This window comes from Hyaena hyaena, unplaced genomic scaffold, assembly GCF_003009895.1.
Source record: "Hyaena hyaena isolate Hyena2069 unplaced genomic scaffold, ASM300989v1 scaffold_198, whole genome shotgun sequence".
NCBI lineage: Eukaryota > Metazoa > Chordata > Mammalia > Carnivora > Hyaenidae > Hyaena > Hyaena hyaena.
This window is the reverse complement of record NW_024080829.1, coordinates 1,648,284-1,670,598: the sequence shown is the minus strand read 5'-3', so window position 1 is coordinate 1,670,598 and position 22,315 is coordinate 1,648,284. Positions and strand designations below refer to the sequence as shown.

The 22,315-nt window shown below is 35.0% G+C and overlaps 1 protein-coding gene across 4 annotated transcripts in view; it reads left to right on the top strand.

The window, feature by feature from the left end:
• The first annotated feature begins 3,727 nt into the window (after positions 1 to 3,727).
• ADAD1 (adenosine deaminase domain containing 1) overlaps positions 3,728 to 22,315 on the top strand; it is an 83,906-nt gene continuing 65,318 nt past the window's right edge. For 2 of the 4 annotated variants that reach the window (XM_039241598.1, XM_039241600.1), the window contains exons 1-6: positions 3,892 to 4,017; positions 4,329 to 4,508; positions 5,218 to 5,406; positions 8,374 to 8,541; positions 14,866 to 14,934; positions 19,514 to 19,639. In XM_039241598.1, coding sequence (XP_039097529.1) covers positions 4,337 to 4,508; positions 5,218 to 5,406; positions 8,374 to 8,541; positions 14,866 to 14,934; positions 19,514 to 19,639 — 724 coding nt within the window. In that variant the 5' untranslated portion in view covers positions 3,892 to 4,017; positions 4,329 to 4,336. Of the gene's footprint in view, positions 3,806 to 3,891; positions 4,018 to 4,328; positions 4,509 to 5,217; positions 5,407 to 8,373; positions 8,542 to 14,865; positions 14,935 to 19,513; positions 19,640 to 22,315 lie in introns of those variants that run through there. The other 2 variants (XM_039241599.1, XM_039241601.1) reach the window with 2 other exon arrangements.

Sequence of the window (22,315 nt, the reverse complement as noted above, 5' to 3'; positions counted from 1 at the left end):
ATTTCTATATAAAGTTTTAAGTTTGGGGCACCTGGGTGGCTTAGTTGGTTAAGCGTCCGACTTTCGCTTGGGTCATGATCTCGCGGTTCATGGGTTCGAGCCCCGCGTCGGGCTCTGTGCTGACTGCCAGCTCAGAGCCTGGACCCTGTTTCACAGTCTGTGACTCCCTCTCTCTCTGACCCTCCCCTGCTCACGCTGTCTCTCTCTCTCTCCTAGAAATAAATAGAACATTAAAAAAAAAAGTTTTAAGTTTGACGTGTAGGTGAAGAGCTCCACTCATCTTTTTGTCACCCAAGATAAGCCTTATATATAAGTTCCCTTTGCTTATTAAAATTGCCACCTACCAACCTAGAATGACTTGACCCTTTCTTTGGTCCCTCCCTGCCCTCCACTTATAAGGACCAGTTTGACTGGTCAGCACACCAGAAGACTGAAGAAATGGGCCATAAGAACGAGGCATCCATGGAGGAAATCCCGAGTTGGCTATCCTCTTCTAGGAGGGCAGGGATGGCCCATATGTCAGATACTTGTGGACTGTCATGTGATTATAGGAATAGCCCAAAAATAATGGCTGCTTTAATGGGCTTGTGTGAGGAACTTCACATATTGCCCTCTGGGGGAAAAAAAAAAAAAAAAGGAGATAAGTGGCTACCACAATGATCTGGCCTCTACTGTGAGTAGTTAATGATGTGAGTAGTTAATAGTTTCTTGAGAAGGAATCTACACCTGGTGAAGATACTGTAAACAGTGTTGAGATGACAACAAAGGCTTAAAATATTACATAAACTAAGTTGATAAAACAACAGAAGAGTTTGAGAAGGATTGATTCTAAATCTGAAAGGCGTTGTATGAGTGAAATGCTACCAAAGAGCATTGTGTGCTACAGAAAAACCGTTAGCAAAAGGAAACGTATTGATGCACCCAAATTCACTGTTGCCTTAAAGAAATCACCACAGCCACTCAACCTCAAACACTATCCTGTTCAGTGAGTATCCAACAACATCAATGCAAAACTCTCCACCAGGAGAGATTACTCAGATGATGGTAGCATTTTTTTTAGCAACACAGTATTTTTAAATTAAGTATGTATATTGTGTTTTTAGGCATATTGCTATTGCACACTTAATAGACTATAGTATAGTAGTAGTAACATTACTTTTATATGTACTGAACACTAAAAATTTCATTTGACTTGCTGTATTATGATATACACATTATCGCAGTGGTCTAGAACTAAACCTGCTATATCTCTAAAATACACTTTAAAAGTTGCTAAGCCACTATATCTTAAAAGTTTTTACCACAAAAAAAAGAAAAAAAGATTTGTGGGGTGGATTTTAAGTAGACTTATTGTGGTGATCAATTCACACTATATACAGAAAACAAATCATTACACTGTACACCTGAAACTAATTTATGTCAATCATATCTCAATAAAAAAGAAATTTAACTAAGAAAGCATATTTTTAAAAAACCACCACAGAAATAACTGCTTGAGACAAGATCCAAAATTGAATGAAAATTAGTCAAACTCCAGGGTTAAACAAGATATTTGCATAACCTCAAAATATCTCCCTCAAAATATTTATTGACATGGTGGCTTTAATTTGGTGTACAAATTCTGTGATATTCCTCTCCCCCTTCTGGGTAGGATGGAATCGTTCTAACAAAAGAGTACGGAAAAGGAAAAACAGTAACTTTACAGTGGAGAAACCTGACAGACACAACCTTAACGAAGTCATCAAAGTTAGTATCAGCAGTAGCTGCTAACATTATGTACTCCCAGATATTCTGTGAGAAGTGAACTTCCACCTATGTAGTCATCTCCCCAAATACTTTTAACTCTTGTATAACCATGAGAAAACATCAGGCAAACTCAAATTTAGGGCCATTCTACAAAATATCCAATCACTACTCTTCAAAAATGTCAAGGTCATGAAAAAAAGAAAAAAACTGAAAGCTATCATAGGCCACAGAAGACTAAGACATGACCACTAAGTACAACGTAATATCCTGGACTGAATCTCAGAACAAAAAATGGACATTAATTGAAAAACTGGTGAAAGCCTAATGAAGTGTACAGTATAGTTGGTAGTATTGTATTAATACCAATTTCTTACTTTTGAAAATTGTGCAACAGTTATGTACACTGTTAACAATAAGGAGGGGCACCTGGGTGGCTCAGTTGGTTAAGCAACTGACTTCAGCTCAGGTCATGATCTCACAGTCTGTGAGTTTGAGCTAACGGCTCAGAGACTGGAGCCTGCTTCAGATTGTGCCTCCCTCTCTCTCTCTCTGCCACCTCCCCTGCTTGCACTCTGTCTTTCTCAAAAATAAACATTAAAAAAAATGTTAACAATAAGGAAAACTGAATGGAGGGGTATAAGGGAACTCTGTGTTATCTTTAGAATTTTCTGTAAATCTAAAGTTATTTCAAATAAAATATTATTTATATACACACTTTAAGAGTAATTTTTACCCACTCCTTTTACTTCTGAATGACCTTATATTTCCATTCCATGTCCCTCCTCAAATTTGATCCTAATATAATTATATGTTTTTGTATTCAGAAGTTTCATTCATCATCCCTATCATACTTCCTGGCAACACCATTTGATTTTTTAATTTCTTGTAAGCAAAAGTCTCTAAATGTTAAGGAAAAAGAATTCTGCTTTGAGTTATCATTACAATTATTAATGGGTATTTTTTTCTTTCATGTATTTGTGGATGGATATTACTTGTTGGTATAATGAGGTAGAATACTATCAGTTCTATTGTTATTTTTATTTTAAAATGATTTCTTCCTTGAGAAACCTTGCCTATACAAAAAAAAAAAGTAAGGAAGCATTTATATATCGTAATAATGCTATCACTCAATTCCTTCAGTTCCTTCTAGGTTAGACGCCCAACTTGACGGGTAATTTACTAAAGAAAAATAGAGTCAGGCATTAGCCAGAAGGTAAATTAATTAAGTGGTCACAGGTATAGTGTGGTCTTAATATTCTCCTTGGGAAAGAGGGGAGGGCTTGAATCTTTACAAGGGGATTACTTTAAGGTTATTCATTTTAAAAAAATCAGCTCCCTTGGATTTGGGCAGAGATTGACTTGGTATATATCAAAATCCTGTCTACAACATCATAATGTGGATAGATTAGAAAACGAACTGCCTTCATAGGGAAATTTATTTATTTTTACCATCTGTCAGCTAACACCTCCATTAGGGTCTCCTTCATCCTTCACAAGGGGAAAAAATTGAAGAAAACACCCACACTGGGTTTATCACTCAGATATTACCACTATTAGCTTTCAATGTCTCCACCTGTTTTCATGATTGTTCATTATTTGGTACCACCAGTGAAACTAACGCAGAGTCCAAAGGTTTTTCTGTAAACAGTAAAGGAACGGGTGAAGCCAACCCTTGTCTACAGGGGTCTTCTCAGTATAACCAGGGATAAAGCGAAAGGTTTCCTTGAAACCACTCACACATTGGTGCCCCAGGGACAGCCTCTAAGCACCCCGACTCTAACACAGTGCTTTGTGCAGACGGTGGTGCGGGGTGTGTGGGAGCACTGGGTACGACAGCAGAAAGGCCTTACGGCGCAGCGTTACCTTACTTGAGGCAACGAGGGCCGCTAGGGTGCCTGGGTACTCACCCTCAGAGAGAACGAGGTCGGCATCACAGGGCCTCGAACGCCTGACGTCCTGCGTCTCTCCGCTTGTTGACGCGGGGCGTGCAGCCCAGAGGGCACTGCCCTGGCGCTGGCGCAGGCTCGATCTTGGGGGCGGGAGCACAGCCCCGGAGACGGTTGGTGATTGGATGAGGAGGGGTGCGAGGGTGTAGTCCGGGTACTGCTGGGATGCCACGAGGCAGCTTTTGAAAGACGCAAGTTTTGCCGCGTGAACCCTGAAGGCAGAGGTTGAAGCTGGGAGGAAGGAGCAACGGCGGCTTCGCCCTGGCTGGCGAGCCCCCGGCCTGCCGCTAGGTCTCCGGCCTACCGGGCAGGAAGGACAATTTTGGTGGGTGGGAGTTGGGCTGGGAATCGGCCGTCGAGGGTCTCATGATTTTGTTTTCTTTCCTGTTTTTCCCTGGCTGCTAGGTAGTTTTAAGGGCTTTTCCGGCCAACTGCTTTGACCCTTAGTTACCCTTTTGTAGCAAGTGCTCAGGAAAGGGCTATAGGCGGGACGAGGCCTGTGGCTGTTAATGAGATTTAGTTCTATGTCGTCTGTGTTTAAGCCATTTATGGAAATATATGTTATTTTTAATTTCAGAATATTTTTACCTAGTACCTTGTTTTTTTGTCTTCTTCCAATTTTCGTATGATTTGTAGGCGAGAAAATGTCTGGCAACAATGACTGGTTTCAGAGTTCCCGGGTCCCTAGCTTTGCTCAGATGCTGAAAAAGAACTTGCCGGTTCAGCCATCAGCCCAGACGGTGGCTACACCAACAGGATATTCTTCAGAAAGTTACAGCCTGTCGAATATGGCATCCAAGGTTACGCAAGTGACAGGTAGGACTTTTTCATTTGTGATAATGCCTAAGTTATGTAAGATCCTGGGATGGCCAGTAAGTATTGTTGAGCCTCCAGTTTAAATGTACTCTGGCTATATATCCGTATACCCTTGGGTGTGGCCCGTCTGGAACTCGGATTTGACTCTGAACACTGTTGGAGGCCTGTAGAAATCCTTCCCCTAGCTATGTAATTATTTTACTGACTGTTCAACCACATCAGGAGGAGTCTTGCCTTTTTGAGGTGCAGTTGTGTTAGCCTCTAAAGGGAAGAGACTGAACTTACACTGGTATGAAGCGGGGACAAACACTGAACGTCAGTTGAATTCAAAATGAAAAGTAATATAAAATAGTGAATTGGAAACAAACTAGTCTTAGTCCCAGGACTGTGTCCTCAGTCTAGGCTTTAGTGACATTGTATGTAAAAAAAAAAAAAAAAAGTCTGAGAGTCTCTGAAGACCTTAATGTCACTTAACGATATGACAATGATAGCACTTTTTTGCAAACACTTTGAGTGCTCTGAAGGGTATTTGCTTCAACAGGTTGCATTTGTCATGTGTGCCATAATTTTATAGTAGAAACTTACGGGTAATGAAAAACATGTAATTAGATATATCAGGGACAATCTTCCATTTTAGGGTAGGATTTAGTGCTTTTACTTTTTTTTCTTTCATTTTATAGAACTGACCACTGTAAACATTTATTTTTAGGTAATTTTCCAGAACCATTGCTTTCCAAAGGTCTTTCATCTATTTCAAATCCTGTCCTTCCTCCAAAAAAAATACCCAAGGAATTTATAATGAAATACAAACGTGGAGAGATAAATCCTGTGTCAGCTTTGCACCAGTTTGCACAAATGCAGCGAGTTCACCTTGACCTTAAGGAAACAGTAACAACAGGTAAGTGGAAAGTTGTATCTGGTTATTATAGTACCAAAAATGTTTCCCTGTGAAAAGCATAGCATACAGGCCCCTGGGTGGTTCAGTGGGTTAAGTATCCGACTTTGGCTCAGGTCATGATCTCATAGTTCATGGGTTTGAGTCCCGTGTCGGGTTCTGTGCTGACAGCTCAGAGCCTAGAGCCTGCTTAGGATTCTGCCTCTCCCTCTCCCTACCCGTCCCCTTGCTCATGCTCTGTCTCTCAAAAATAAATAAATGGTAAAAAAAATTTTTTTTAAGCAGAGCATATAAGTTGTACTAAACTTGATTGTTTTCTGTATTCATGTAATGTTGGGGTTAGGTAACTAGTATGTTTTGACAAATATACTTAAGAAATTTTTATATTCATACTTTTCTGCAAATAACAGGTACAAAATTTTTCTAATCATTGAATTAATTTTTTGGGTATGGTTAGTTGAACTGAAATCCCATTAGTCTCGTGGATTCTTTAAAGGTGTAAGTACTTGTAGACTAAATGTGCTTTTGTAGAGTTGTTAAATGTTTGGACTATGATTATATAAGGAGGATTCTGTGATGATGATGCCTAACAAAATTACAGTCTAACTTAGCTTCTGAAATTAAGGGTTTAGAAGTAAAAGTAGGACTTGGATAGTATATCAAAAGTAGTATATGATGGATATTCTTTCTGTAGACGTGTGTGACTATTTTCTTGATTCTCGCTTAAACCACTTCCCAACCAGAAGGCTCTGTTACCACATTATGCCTGTGGAAGGCTGCAGGAGTACAGATCAAATAAAATGCAGAAAGCAATCTCTGATCTCTTTACCTTATGACTAATGATTAGATAGAACTTTAGGAAAGTAGATGGATAAGAAAATAAATGCCCTGAATAGGTATTGACAGACCAGAAGTATTAGTCAAAGAAACACAACCCTTAAAAATGCACATATGTAGGGGCGCCTGGGTGGCTTAGTCGGTTAAGCGTCCGACTTTCGCTTAGGTCATGATCTCGCGGTTCGTGGGTTCGAGCCCCGCGTCGGGCTCTGTGCTGACTGCCAGCTCAGAGCCTGGAGCCTGCTTCAGATTCTGTGTCTCCCTCTCTCTCTGACCCTCCCCTGCTCATGCTGTCTCTCTCTCTCTCTCTCTCTCTCTCTCTCCTAGAAATAAATAAAACATTTAAAAAAATCACATATGTATACAAATATGTGTGTGTGTCCCTGTGGGTATGTGTATATATAAACTGTATATATAAACACAGTATTAAATAGCTTAGTTTTTAAATTTTCTCTTACTGATACTAACTTCTGCCAACATGAGTCTCAGGTCCTCTTTGCAAAAGGATTTAAAGCTTTTGAGATTTTAGCAAAAACTGTCATAGAGAAGTCAAGTTTCTAGTCTGTTGTTTTGAATGAAATGACAGTAAACACGTGACAAAAACAGTCTTAATATTGAAGGTGGGAGTTTTCCTAGGTCAAGTCACTGTAGGTTGGATTACTTCATGATTAGTACTATAGACTTCATTTTTGTGTCACTAGTTAGATTTCCCTCCATTCTTCTCAGACTGCTCTTGGAAAATGTAAGCTGTTGGTCACAGTAAGAAAAAAATATAAGGGCAAATCTTCATTGATCTTAGTAAAAACTACTCAAAATCACAACCCATTGATAAATAATGGTATTTACTTTATGTGTATAGTACTAGTTGAATCAGTAGGTTTAGTAATGACACCAGAGTGTGTTTTAACAACTCTATAGGTGATTTAGATACATACTAAAGTTTGAGAACCTGAAGTATGATGGGATGAAGTTTAAAGGCTCAATACTCTGACATAGAGTTCTTATTAAATTTGATGGGTGAAATCTCACACATAATAATCTTATTCTTGTTAAATATACAAAATAATACCAGGTTTAGTAAGTTTGGATGGGAACCTGGGTGATCATAAGGAAGGAATTGGGAAACTGAAGTCTTGGATGGTGGGAGGAAAGCAGTTTACTCAAATGTAGTCAGGAGTTACTTGTAAAACTTTGATATGCAGCAAAACCCAGAAGTTAGTGTAATATGTGAGGAAATAATAATAGTGATGACGAGGCTTCTGTGGAAAGAAGCTGTACCTAGCCATCCATAACTGGAGTAAAGACTTCTAAAGTCTGAATACCGACAAGTAAAACTATAATGGTAACAATCTTTTGCCTATAAATTTAGATGATTCCATTTCATTTTTCATTAGGCAAATATGAAAACTAGGTAAAAGTAATTGTGTAAAGTAATTCTTCTAGGAATTTTGGATGACTGGACATTTAGTATAAAACTTTAGCATATCTCCTCTGTTGTTTATGTTTTGGTTTTCCTTGTGAATTCTCTCCCTTCCACTTACCTTGAAGGTTATGGTGGTTTGAATTGCTTACCATGACACCCTAATTGGTTCACAGGATTTCTTCAAAGGGATACTTTTGTTCTGGGACTTACAAGAGTATCAGAGCACTTAGAAAGTGGGAGAAATTCAACATTATTGGTATTGAATTTCAAAAGAGAGATATTGCCAGAGGTTCCACATTTTACCTTTCATTGGTCATTCAGTAGATATTTGGGTGCTTCCTGTTGCCAGGTATTTCTTTATACAAGACCCTGTCCCTCCATTAGGACCTATACTCTAAAACTGGCCCTACTACTGTTCATGCTAAATTTGGAGCTAACCTGGCTGCCTGATGAATTTCTCAGAACTAGTTCAGGGGTTCACCCAGCTTTACTTTTAACCTGCATTGGCTGTAAAGTAAGTAAGTAAATAAATAAATAAGTAAATAATAAAATTAAAAAAATAAAATAAATAAATAAAATAAAAAATACAAAACAGATAGGCCAAGATAGTTTTCCACAATTTTCATACTAGGATATTTTTCTATGTTAAATGTCATTTGTGAGAACATACTATGAATTATTGCAGCATTCATTCTGACTTCTTTTTCAAGGTAACATTATGGGACCATATTTTGCTTTTTGTGCTGTGGTGGATGGTATTCAATATAAGACTGGACTGGGACAAAATAAGAAGGAGTCTAGATCCAATGCAGCAAAATTAGCTCTTGATGAGCTTCTACAATTGGAAGAACCTGAGCCAAGAATTTTAGAAACATCAGGTAAATACCCTTGATTATAAAGTATTTGTAAAATTAATCTTTTTCAGAAGGAATCACCTGAAGGATTTGTTAATGAAGAATTACTTGGCAACTATAGGAGAGAAGTAGCAGAATTTATTTTCTTTCATTGCTGTCTGATTGCTGACATATTTAGTATTAGTTAAAATGCTCCTGTATATGGGATTGAGTACACCTATCATGATGAGTACTGAGTAACAAACATATAGAATTGTTGAATCACTATATTGTACACCTGAAATTAATATAACACTGTATATTAATTATACTGGGATAAAAAATAAAAATAATAGCAAAGGAAAGAATAAAAAGATTTTATATTAAAGAAAAAATACTCCTGTATATTTCAGCACCATAAACATGTTGGCTGAATTATCTGATAATTTGTCAGATTCTCAATAGCTTCACATTCAGAAACTTGATATTCTTCATAATTTACTGAATTCTTATTATATGCTTTAATACTGTGCATTTTATGCATAGAGCTTTTAAATGCAATTTTTGTGATGTTGGCTTATATTAAATTCAGTAATAGTAGTTATTTGAGAAAATAATGGCCTAAAGTAATGTAGCAAATAGGTTGAGTATAAACTCCAGAATTAGATTGCTGAAGTTGGAGTATTGACTCTGAACAGGCAAGTTATTTGCCCTCTAAACCCAAGTTTTGTCATTTAAAAAGTACAGACACTAAAAAATAAGTAAAAAAATAAATAACGTATAAAAAGTGAGGACATCAACAGTGACTATCTCCAATGGCTGTTATTAGAATTAACTGGAAAAAAAATTAACTGAATAATGCATGCAAAGCCCTTAACTAGTGTTTAGTGAATAATTTGTATAAAATTATAGTAGCGTTTATTCTTGCTAATCAGTTTGAGGAATATGTTACCATGTCATATATGCTAGCATAGTAAATAGTTTTGTCATTGCTTATTTAATGGTAGACTACATTTTGGTTCATCTGTAAATGAGTTAATTTTTTAAAAAATCTGATTTAAACAGTGATAAGATCATTCTTTTTAAATAAAAACCATCACTTTATTTTACAACTGGGCTTTTTTGTTTGTTTTTAATCTATTCATTTTGTATTTCATTATACTTAAACTTTTGGTTCTAAGTTCAACTCTTCTTTCATGTATTTTTATTTTTTGTTTGCTTAAAACCATTATCTAGTAATTAGAAATCATTTATTTTGCCACATCTTGTAAGTTTTGATGTATAGGTTTTTTTCATTGTTTTCAAATAGTTGGTCATACTTTGGACTTAAGTTCTTGAGAAAATACTTTATTAATTTTCATGTTATTTTCTCGTCACTACTTTTCAGATTTATTAATTAAAGGTCTAGGTATGTGTCTTCTACAAGCTGGCACTATAAACGTCATTATCCTTATTTTATTGAAATGCTTTGATTTTTACATGTTATTTGACCTATAGAGAGCAATGATGCAGTGATTTCATGTTGTTACAGTGTATATTTTTTAATTCAATATAAAATAACTTTTTTATCTTGTATGTTTTATATGTTACATATGTTTTGGTCTTGAATTTCTTTTAATTCTCAGTGATACTTTATTACCTTTTGTATTGGCCCAGTGTCTTTATCCTGTTGTTTTGTTTTTAATGATTTTCTTTTGTGCATAAAATTAGATTTTTTGACCTAGTCAACAAATATTTCTTTTTTTTTTTTAAATATTTTTATTTATTTCTAGGAGAGAGAGAGACAGTGTGAGCAGGGGGAGGGTCAGAGAGAGAGGGAGATACAGACTCTGAAACAGGCTCCAGGCTCTGAGCTGGCAGTCAGCACAGAGCCCGACGCGGGGCTCAAACCCACGAACCGCGAGATCATGACCTAAGTGAAAGTCTAAGCGAAAGACGCTTAACCGACTAAGCCACCCAGGTGCCCCTCAACAAATATTTCAATTAAAAACTTTTAACATTTGCACTTATTATGAATGTCTGATGTCATGTTATCCTTTTCTTTTGTCCTGTGGATAATGTTTTCTTTGACTTTTTTTCCTGTTAAATATTTGGAAGGTACTGATTTTAACCTACAAATTCTTATTTCTAATATGAAGTCAATTTTGATAGTTTTGAATTCTGATTTTATCATTTGATAATTTTGCTGTCTTTACCAGTATTCATCTTTGTCCAACATTCATTTACCCATTCTCACACTGCCATATGCCTTTATTAAACAAATCTTACTCATCTAGAGTTTAGTATTTAAGCTAAAAAAATAAGATTTATTTAGATTTATTTTTTTTATAGATATGCCTTTGCCTTTCCCGAGTCTTTAACAAATTAATGTGGATTGCGGAACCTGTGACAAATAATATTCTTAAGTCATTCCTTAAGTTTATTTATTGAAATCCTTTATATATGATTATTTTATCATCTAGGTGTGTCCCCAGGAATATTTTCCCAGTTTCCTTCCAATAGTAGCATGCAGTAGAATCAATAAATCAATAAATGTTTTCAGGATGTTCTCTGTTCCAGGGACTGTGGTAGGTACTGAGGATCTAGAATTAAATAAGACCTGTCTTCTACCCTCAAGGAGCCTAAGATGTGAAATGTTTTTAAATTAAGTTAAAACATATCTACAGAATTTTTCAAACATCTAACTTAATCATCATAAAATTATGTTTATGGTTGGCTTCTAATGATAAATACTTCAGAAAGCTTATTTAGGACTAGCAAATGTTTTGACTGGTGGGCTACAATTTTTAGTTTCTAAACATCTACCTTCTCTCTTCTTTCTGAAAATTAAGATAGCATTTTCCCATCTCCACTGGTACCACTTTTAGATTCACCATTGTTTTCTCAAAAAGTGCCAATAGTGCCTTAATTATGACAAAGTTTTTTTAATAATGTATTTTCTGTGGTCACAGAGCCTGGTAAAAATTTAATTAAGTCACCTTTTTCTTTATAGTGAGCTACATTTTTTAAAAATGTCCTAAACAACTAGTTTAAAGAAGATTTATTTTTCTTCTGAAGAGATATGGAAGATAAAAATTGAGTGTTTCCTCTCTTTCGTACGAGACTTAACATCAGTTTTCTGGTCTCAGACTCACTTATAACATAAAACTTAAAAACCTATTTTTAATTTTTTCACAATTCCAAACAAAAAAATTATTTTCCATGTATATCTTCATTCATATTTTGTACATGGTATTTTTTAAACATATTTTTAAATTAACTGTAAATACTCTTTGCTCTAAGTTTTTTCAAGGACATTGCTAATTTTTATATATTCAGTCAGTATTTCATCTTAGTCAAAACTTAGTCCAGAGGAGCAGTTTTTTGGTTCCTTTGTCTATGAATGATTCTTGAGAGATACTGATTACTAATTAATTACTTATTAATAATACACTTAGGTTTTGAAAATCTTATCACTTTTTATACAATTATTTAAGAATCTGGTTCTAAGTTTAGCTTATTTCAATATTGCTTTTAAAAATTGAGGTTTTTAGTGTGATAAAATAAAATTTTGCATGGCATATATATAAAATATAAATTTTAGCACCATAACCATTTTAAGTGTACACTTTAGTCTTAAGTACATTCACTTTGTTGTGTATCCAATATCCAGAACCCTTTTTATCTTGCAAAACTGAAATTCTATATGCATTAAAAAATTACTCTTCATCTCTTCCCCATCCCTACCCCCACACCAAACTCATGGCAATTACCATTCTGTTTTCTGTCTATGTGAATTGGTCTAGGTACTTCAAATGGAATCATATAGTATTTGTCTTTTATTGCTGGCTTATTTCACTTACCATTGTGCCCTCAAAATTTGTATTGTAGCACATATCAAAATTTCTTTCCTTTTTAAGGCTCCATAATCTCTTGTATGTATATACTACATTTTGTTTATTCATTCATCAGTTGATACATACTTGAGTTGCCTCAACTTTTGGCTCTCGTAAATAATGCTGCTATGAGCATAGGTGTACGAATATTTCTGACATTCTGGTTCCAAATCTTTGGATTTTATACCCAGAAGTGGAACTGCTGGATCCTATGGTAATTTTATATTTAATTTTATAAGAGCTGCCATATTGTTCTTTATAATGGCGGCACTATTTTATGTTCCAGCCTATAGTGAGGGAAGTTTCCAGTTTTTCCACATCCTCACCAATGCTTGTTATTTTTTGTTTTTTTGATAGTAGCCATTTCACTGGGTGTGATGTGGCATGTCATTGTAGCTTTGATTTGCATTTTCCTACTGACCAGTGATGGTGAGCATTTTTATGTGCCACTTATATATTTTCTTCAGAGAAATGTCATACGCAATTCCTTTGCCCATTTTTTAATTGGGTCATTGGTCTTTTTGTTGAATTTTAAGAGTCCTCTATCTAGTAGTCACCTCCTTATTCACAGTTTCACTTACCGTGGCTCCAGTTTCCTGTAGTAGACTGTGGTCTAGAGGCAGATGATCCTCCTTCTGACATGTCATCAGAAGGTCATTAATAGCCTAACCCTACATCATAATGCCTATGTCATTCACTTTACTTCATCTCATCAGATTTTTTCATCTCCCATTGCAAGAAAGATGAGTACAGTACAATAAGATATTTTAATAGAGGACTATATTCACATAATTCTTAGTATGGTGTGTATTAATTTCTTACTGTGACTAGTTTATAAATTAAACTTCATCAAAAGGATGTAGATAGAGTATATATACGTAAAAATTGTGTATATAGATGTATATAGATACAGATATACACACAGTGTTCAGTATTCATTGGAACTAATCCCTCAGGTAAGGGGAAACTGCTGTATATTCTGGATATCAGTCCCTTATCAGATATGTGATGTATGAATATTTTCTCCCCTTTTGTGATTTAAATTTTTACTCAGTTATTAGTCTTGTTTGCTTTACAAAATGTTTAATTTTGATAAAATCCCAGTTTTTTGTTTTCTGTACCTTTAGGGTCATATCCAGGGAATAATTGCCAAATCCAGTGTCATCATCAAGCTTTTCTCCTTTGTTTTCTTCTAAAAGTTTCATGGGTTTTGCCCTATGTTTGGGTCATTGATCCATATTGAGTTAATCTCTATATTTAGTGTTAGGGATCTATCTTTAATCTTTTGCATGTGAATATCCAGTTTTTCCAGCATCATTGAAAAGACTGCCTTTTCCTTTTTTTGAATGAGGCTGGCACCCTTGTCAAGAATCATTTGACAAAATAAGTGAGAATTTATTTCTGGATTGTCTATACCATTGGTCTCTGTGTCTTTATGCTACTATCATACTGTTTTTATTTACTGCCACTTTGTATTAAGTTTTGAAATAGGTAACTATGAGTCTTCCACCTTTGCTCTTTTTCAAGATTATTTTGCCTATTTATGTGTGCCTTAGAATGCAGTCCAACTGGTGCCGTCACATTTTCTTTATTGAAATTTTTTGTGCTTGATAAACAAGATTTAATATCTGTGGTTTTCATTCCACTTGTGGCTAACACTTCAGTAAATGGAAAAAGTCCATCTTTCTCTGAGTTTTTAAGGTTCTGCTTTTCTAAAGTCCAGAATGTATATATCTAAGTATAGTTAGCCTTTGCTTAACTAATGGGAACCCCAAGATGATATTGCCAGTCTTTCCTTGCTAATTTTTATATATTCAGTCAGTATTTCATCTTAGTCAAAATTTAGTCCAGAGGAGCAGTTTTTTTGGTTCCTTTGTCTTTATGAATGATTCTTGAGAGATACTAATTACTTTAGTTGAACTTTGCTCCTGGAGCCTCTTCATTTAAACTTTTAATGGTCTTTTTTTTGTTTCTTTGTTTTAGTGTTCTTTTTTGTTTGATTGTTTTTCCTAGATTTCCTAACTTGAGAAACAAATTGGAAAGCCATTGCAAAGAAGGAGACTGAAAGCTTTAAAAACTTTGAATGTAGTATCCTCCTAGGAAAAACAATAACTCTCACAGATTACATTTTTGATAAGATATTATTTTAACTATTTTGTATAGTGTTACTGTAAGTAGAGAATTCTTCATGGGCATCTAAAACAACGTTTCATTTTAAATGTTTTTCAGAATGTTCCATCTATTATAACACCAACTATATAGTAGTAATTATGCTTATGCTTGATAAATTAGGAAATCCACAAATGTGTTTGTATAATTTCAGTAAGGCAGGATATTTGTCAAGGCTGAGCTAATGGAGATGTGATGGCCTAGAGATGGCAGAACTATACAGAAAAAATAATCATTCTTAGATTATTTATTAAAGAGTAGTAAGATACCTGCTTTTTGGAACATGGAAGTTTCATGTTTCTTTGTGTTTTTATTTTATTTACAGGTCCTCCTCCTATCCCTGCAGAACCTGTTGTTTCACCTGAACCAGTCTATGTCTCAAAAATACATTATGGTAAGAAAGTCCTTCCTGATGTTCTTTTTTTAGAAGGGTAACCCAATAAAAAGTTATAACAACTTATAATTAAAATCTGTTTAGGTGGGTTGCCTGGGTGGGTCAGTCGGTTAAGCATCTGACTCTTGATTTCGGCTCAGATCATGATCTCATGGTTTGTGAGTTCAAGCCTGGCATTGGGCTCCATGCTGATAGCATGGAGCCTGCTTGGGATTCCCTCCCCCCTTTCTCAACCCCTCCCGTGTGCACATGAACTCTCTCCATCTCAAAATAAATAAATAAACTTTAAAATATGCTTAGGTATGAAAATATACATTAGTATTTTATCATTCAAATCTGTCACACTTCTACAAGGAGGAGAATTTCCTTCTATATTGTGCTAAAAATGAGAAGGAATGGAGAGGAAAAATCGAAGAAATGGCTTTTTTAATATGAGGAGATGATTTATCAATTTCATATATCTGTTCTTTTGAGGATACTTTTCTTTGGTAGGTTTGTCATTAATAAAAACCAATGGCTTTCTGGTGCTTAATGGTTTGGACATTTATTTCAAATAATATGTTTCTTTTAATGGCTGTTATTTGTCACTCAAGCTCAAAAAAACCAAGACTGCAATTGCAGTTACTATTATATGATCTAATATCAGCTACTTCTCCATGCACCTTAGTTTCTCCATTTGTAAAATCTCCATAGCAATAATTATCTTGTAGGGTATTTATTAGGATTCAGCGAAGTCATATATATGAATTACTTAAGTCAGTGCCAGTAGATCCTTCCTAGATATTAACATTTTATTATAATACCTTGTCATATTCAACACTATATGGTAGTTATTATATGCTTTCCCCATTTGTTGGATTATGAATCCTCTGAGTGTCCGGAAATTACTCTCTTTTTCTACATTGCCTACATAGTAGTAACGCCTTAGACTTCAAAGTTTAGAATATTTATAGAATTAAAGTGAAAAAGAGCCTGCCTGTGTCTTTTCTATGTCTGGAGATTAGGATTTGGAAACCAGCTTTATGCTTATTCAGACTTGTTTTCCATTGTCTTTATTTTCTCATTGTTTTTCTAAAACAGTGAAAGACTGTGTACACTTACGAGCTTATCTGGAGTAAAGGACTAGGCATGATCAAATGGCAAAATCTACCAACAGTTTAATATAGCTACTTGATCTAACAGTCATAAGAATTGATGAAGAGAAGGGAAGTGAGGGATCAGTCCAGCAATAGTCATGTCTTAATATGCAGGAGGGCTCTAGTCTGTCTTTTCAGCCTCTGGACAATTTTAATGAATAGTGGGGTAGAATCTCTAGTCGATGACTGACAAATAACATAGATTATGATTACCCTTAGAAAAAATATCAATCTATGAGGTAAAAAGAACATATGATTAATGGTATGTTTAAAGAAATGAAAGAGTCAGGTTTGGTAGGCTTATACAGGAGTCAAGTGTCAGAAAAGGGAGAGCAAACATCATCCTTGAAGTTTATGGATAAATACAGGAGTTGGATGTTATTGCCTTTGAAGAAAAAAGGTTTAAGACACACAGTAATTTACAAAGCAGATCCTGCTGTGCCAGTTATAGAAGATATCACTATTTCACAGCATGTTTGCTCTGCCATTTTTCTGACTGGACCATATCTTCATTAAAAATAGTGATATTTTGGGAGCATCTGGGTGGCTCAGTCAATTGAGCATCCCGACTTCAGCTTAGGTCATGATCTCACAGTTTGTGAGTTCAGGCCCCACATCAGACTCTGTGCTGACAGCTCAGAGCGTGGAGCCTGCTTTGAATTTTGTGTCTCCCCCACTTCTCTCTGTCCCTCCCCTGCTCATGCTCTGTCTCTGTCTCTCAAAAATGAGTAAGTGGTAAAAAAAAAAAAAATAGTGATATTTTGGCTTTGAAGGTAGGTTCAAGTTACACATAATACACTTGAAATTGGCAACTTGAAATCAAAGAAATGATGTAATATTCGGCATTATGTATTAATGCTTTATCTCTTTCTTCATTTTCAGTAATTTGTGAAAATATTTCCTCAATAGCTGGCATACATATATAAGGAAGATGATGATTATACTTCTTACTTTTCACATGCATCGTATTAAGAGATACATTTAAGCACCTAAGATTTTATTATATTTACAATATTATTTCTTTCAACATTGAATTAAGATTAAGAGGATTTCTGATATGTTGTCAAGTCCCAAGTGTTCTTTATGATACTTAGGTGCAATCTTTTAATGGGTAGCAAAGCATTCTCTTGCCCCAGAACATTCTTGTTCTGGCAGTACTAATTACAGTGTGGTTTTCTACTCTATATCATAATACAAAGAAGTTGCTAACTCTATATAATATAATTAAACAAATTATAACACATTTATTCTATAGACCCATTAGGAAGGATGTGGTAGTACTATGTCTATCCTTGAGGGATATCCAACACCAAGTAAATGCAAAAGGTGCATTTCAGCATGTCCCAGTTTTTTATTTTTTGAAGTGATACATGTTTATATTTATAGACTCTAAAAATTTCTGTTAGAAACTGGTAAAAGTGCCCACATACGCTGAGGAAACCTCTGAATGTGTATCTTCATATTGCTGTTTCAGGTTAAAAAAAAAAAAAAAGAAGTAAAATTTAAAAATATCCTTAAATGAATACTGCTTCTTCTATATCATGAGTTTTTGGTGATAAGCAGAGTCAAGATGCTGAGAATTTGTCATTTATATTTTTACTGCATAAGGACTAGGAACTAATTTATACACCACACATTGATAGTCTTGACCAATTTTAGTTAAATATATGCTAGCATGCAATTATAATAATTTTTATCTCCACATTGTATGCTTTGTGATGAGATAAAAGAATATAGCCATTACTTTATTCTTTTTTCTCTCAGAGCTTCATTTTGTGATTAGTTTTATGATTTCATTCTTCTTGATAATGTGGATTTTTTTCTTTGCCAATAAGAGAGCATTAACAATATTAACAGAAAAATTAAACCTTAAGAAATATAAACAAAAACACATAAATGGCCTAACTGAAATGTGTGTATCCAGTTAGCAGAATGTTAGCTGAGATAAACATCAAATTTTTATCACTTGTGTACTTTTTTGTTTATTTTTTTTACAAATAGTTTAATGTCAAGTTGGTTTCCATATAACACCCAGTGCTCATCCCCACAAGTGCCCCTCTCCGTGCCCATCCTCCCCTCCCACCCCATATCCATCAGTCCTCAGTTTTTGTCAGCATTCAGGAGTCTCTCATGGTTTGCCTCTCCCCCTTTCCCCCACTGTTTCCCCCCTTCTTCTCCCCCATGGTCCTCCGTTAAGTTCCTCCTAATTCTCCTATAGGTGCAAACATATAATATTTGTCCTCTGCCTGAGTTATTTCGCTCAGCATAACACCCTCAAGGTCCATCCATGTTGCTACTTGTGTACTTTTTTAAATGTAATTATTATTGAGCAGGTAAAAAGAATTTCTTTGAAAATTATAATCAATTATTTTTTTAACATAATGCATGATAGAAAAGTTCTTTCATTGCTTTTTTTTCCTCTGAAAATATGAAATGTACTGCAAACTACTTGATAGACTACTTAGCAACCATCATGAAACTTGAGGAACTATCAGTGTCTTACAACTAAGCCTTGAGAAACACTGTATGTTAGTAGGTGATTCTGCAACCTTTAATTCTCTAAAACAATGGTTCTTCAGTAGGGGTACACAAAGCAAAAATAGCCAGGACTCTACCCCAGAAACTTAGCTCTGTCATTTTTTTTTTAATGTTTTAAATATTTTTATTTATTTTTGAGAGACTGAGCAAGCAGGGGAGGGGCAGAGAGAGAATCCAAAGTGGTCTCCATGCTAAGAGTGGAGAACCACATGTGGGGCTCAAACTCTCAAACCAGATCTCAGGATCATGGCCTGAACCAAAGTTGGATGTTTAACCAGCTGAGCCACCCAGGTGCCCCTCTGTCATGTTTAAAAAAGAAAAAAAAAATCCATGGGTATCTTCTGAGGTATATTCCTGGTTATAAACTGTTCTGTGGTCATTCTAGTTAGTTAAAACTATCTTTATCTCCTTTCAAAGTTTAAGACTTTTTTAATGGGAACATGGAACTATATCAAGGGTCTAAGTGCTCAATGTTTTGCAGTGGTTCTCAGTGGGACAAATGCTAAGGAAAGTATTTTAATTGTCACAGTGATGAGGGATGACTACTGGCTTTCAGTGAGATGTTGATTGTCTGGCAATGTAGGATAATCCTATACAACAAAGAAATGTGTCTTGTAGGACTTTTGAATATTTCATCAAATACAGATCAGTAATTCTCTAGTATGTAGTATTAAGACATCTTATTACAAGAAATTTTCTATAAAGCTCAATAACATGTTTTATTTAGAATTGGATGCTTTAAAATATGTCATGATGTAAATTATAATTTGCTTACACATCTATAAGTTACAGACTCACTCAATTGTTAAGGTTATAATTGGAATAATAGAGGCCTCTGGGAAAAAGCCCAGTGTTCTTCAAATTCATATTCCATTTGATTTTTTTTTTTGATTTTTTTTTTCCAGAAGGGAGACATATTCAGTATGCAAAGATATCACAGAGTATTAAAGAAACATTTAATCAACTAATTTCTAATCATTCAGAATATCTGAAATGTACCAATTCATTGGCTGCTTTTATAATTGAAAGAGGTAAGTCCAAATATTTGGGATGTGTTGATTTCTAGAAAAGCTATTAAATATCCTAATTTTAAGATGCATATAGTATTTTAATTAGCTAACTTTGACCGTTTTTACAATCGTGTTACATTGATTTGAAGTGGCCTTTTCTAGTGGGTGTGTCATTTTTTAAACATAATTTACTGTCAAATTGGCTAACAGTGTGTAAAGTATGTGCTTGGTTTTTTGGGTAGATTCCCATGGTTCATACACACCCACTTACATACATAGTGTATATCATTAAACACAACGGCTCTCAAAGTATACTGACCAGAAACTAATAGAGAACTCCAGAATGGTAAAATGCCTAACATTTTAAACAATAACTCTGTTCCAGACTGAGTTCTAATTTTTGTTACAACAAACAGAAAGACTTTATAAAATAAATGAACAAATTTTCATTTTTAAGTAAGGAAAGATTACAGTATGGAAAATCATGAACCTCTGGTTTTTCTTGTGAATATTATGATGATTCACTACATTTTATCTATTATTTACCCTTTAATGTTCTATGTTGATCATTAAAAGTATTTAAATTTTACATTCATTTCAGAATAAGAGATTATAGATGATCTAAAACAGATTTGAGGTTTGGTTCATAGTCTTCAGGAGTTTTTATTAATTAATTAATTTATTTATTTATTTTTAATGTTTTATTTATTTCTGAGATAGAAGCAGCTTGAGCAGGGGAGGGTCAGAAAGAGAGAGAGAAAAAGAATCGAAAGTAGGCTCCAGGCTCTGAGTTAGCTGTCAGCACAGAGCCTGACGCAGGGCTTGAACCCACGACTGTGAGATCATGGCCTGAGCGAAAGTCGATGCTCAACTGACTGAGCCACCCAGGCACCCCAAGGAGTTTTTATAATTTAAATGGAGAGAGAAGATATATACTGTTGAAAATCTGAGATGATAAAAGTTAATTATTTTCTGTAATCAAAAATGGATAAAAAATTCATAGATAGTAGATACCTGATAGGGTAAAATATTTGGGAACAAGTGAGACTTAAGCTGAAACTTTAAGGGTTAATAAGGCTTATATAAATAGAGGCTTTTGGAAAAAGACATGAAGGAAGAAAGCAGCAGTGAGAAAACTTTTTATGGAACAATGAAATTAATTACTAGTGTGGAAGAGAGATAGGTGTGTGTATGTATATATGTGTATACATACACACACCTACGTATATGTCTACACATATGCACACATGCACGCACACAGGTAATACAAAATGTTGTTAGGTTGATAAGATGTTACCAGATTATGGAGTCATTTATTTAAAAAAATTTTAATGTTTATTTTTGAAGGGGAGAGAGACAGAGTGTGAGGGGGGGAGGGACAGAGAGAGAGGGAGACAAAATCTGAAGTAGCCTCCAGGCTTCAAGCTGTCAGCACAGAGCTCGATATGGAGCTTGAACCCATGACCTAAGCCAAAGTCAGATACTTAACCAACTAAGCCACCCAAGCTCCCCTGGAGTCATTTAAAATCAGAATTTGGATTTAATGACATAGATACTAAGTGGTGAAAGATCTTTGGTCAGGGATTGATACTGTACTAGTTGTTGAAAACAGCATCAGACTTAGCTCTGCGACTTAAATGACTTTGGGCACATTATGTACTTAACAACTCTCTGCTTCAGTTTTAATTTTTTAAAAGTAGAAATTATAACAGTCTCTACTTACTAGGATTAGGTATAATACTGTAAGTATTTGGCAGAGTACTTGGTATTTCAGAAAATGTTAATTTATACTTGTGATTAAAATAAGTTAATGTCTACGCAATAATTGCCAATAATTGTTTAAAGATACTACATGGATTGGGCCTAAATTAGGGAATCATAAATTAGATGATTGTGATGGAGTTACTTATTTTAGAGTTAAGATAGATATGAACAGAGAAAGAAAATAATATTTTTTAGAAATTGATATAAGATGGGAGTGACAGATAATAGATATGAAATGAGATGAATAAAACACATTTAAAGTTTACATAGGGGACTGGTGTTTCCATGTACACAGGAATCTGAAAGTTGATATAATGTTGAGCAAATAGCATGAATGAGAATAATAAATCTGGTTTTAGAAATATGATTGTGACTGTGGAGTGGGGAAAGCCTAAGTAAAATTAAGTACCCGTCGCTGGAATAACTTGCACAGTCAATAGCTACTTAAAATGTATTAGAAAATCAAATGGGTGTTCCTCACTGCCCATTCAGCCTGTGTCTCCAGTAGGGTTGGTCACACATTCCCTGGAGTGACTATTTCATACTTTCCTTTGGCCTCAAATACCCCACACCTTCTTTTCCATCCTCGCTTTCAGCTTTTGGCCTTGCCTCATAATTTTTTATTTGTAAGAAGCTTTCAAATCCAAACTTCCTTCCATCCTCTTCCACCAACTCTGTGTACTTCCTTGCAATCGTGCTTATATTCTCTACTGTGAGAGTGGAGGAATCCCTTATAGCCAATTCCTTCACTTAAATTTTGCTTCCATTCTCTCACACATCCTCATGAATTCCTTCCTTGGGCTATTCCCTTTTTTTTCCTGCATTATCAAACTAGAATCTCCCTGGAACATGGCAGGTTAAGTTAGAGTTGCAATAGAAACTGACTTCGTGACTACTGTATTGCCGTTTATAACTCATCACCATTCCAGAACT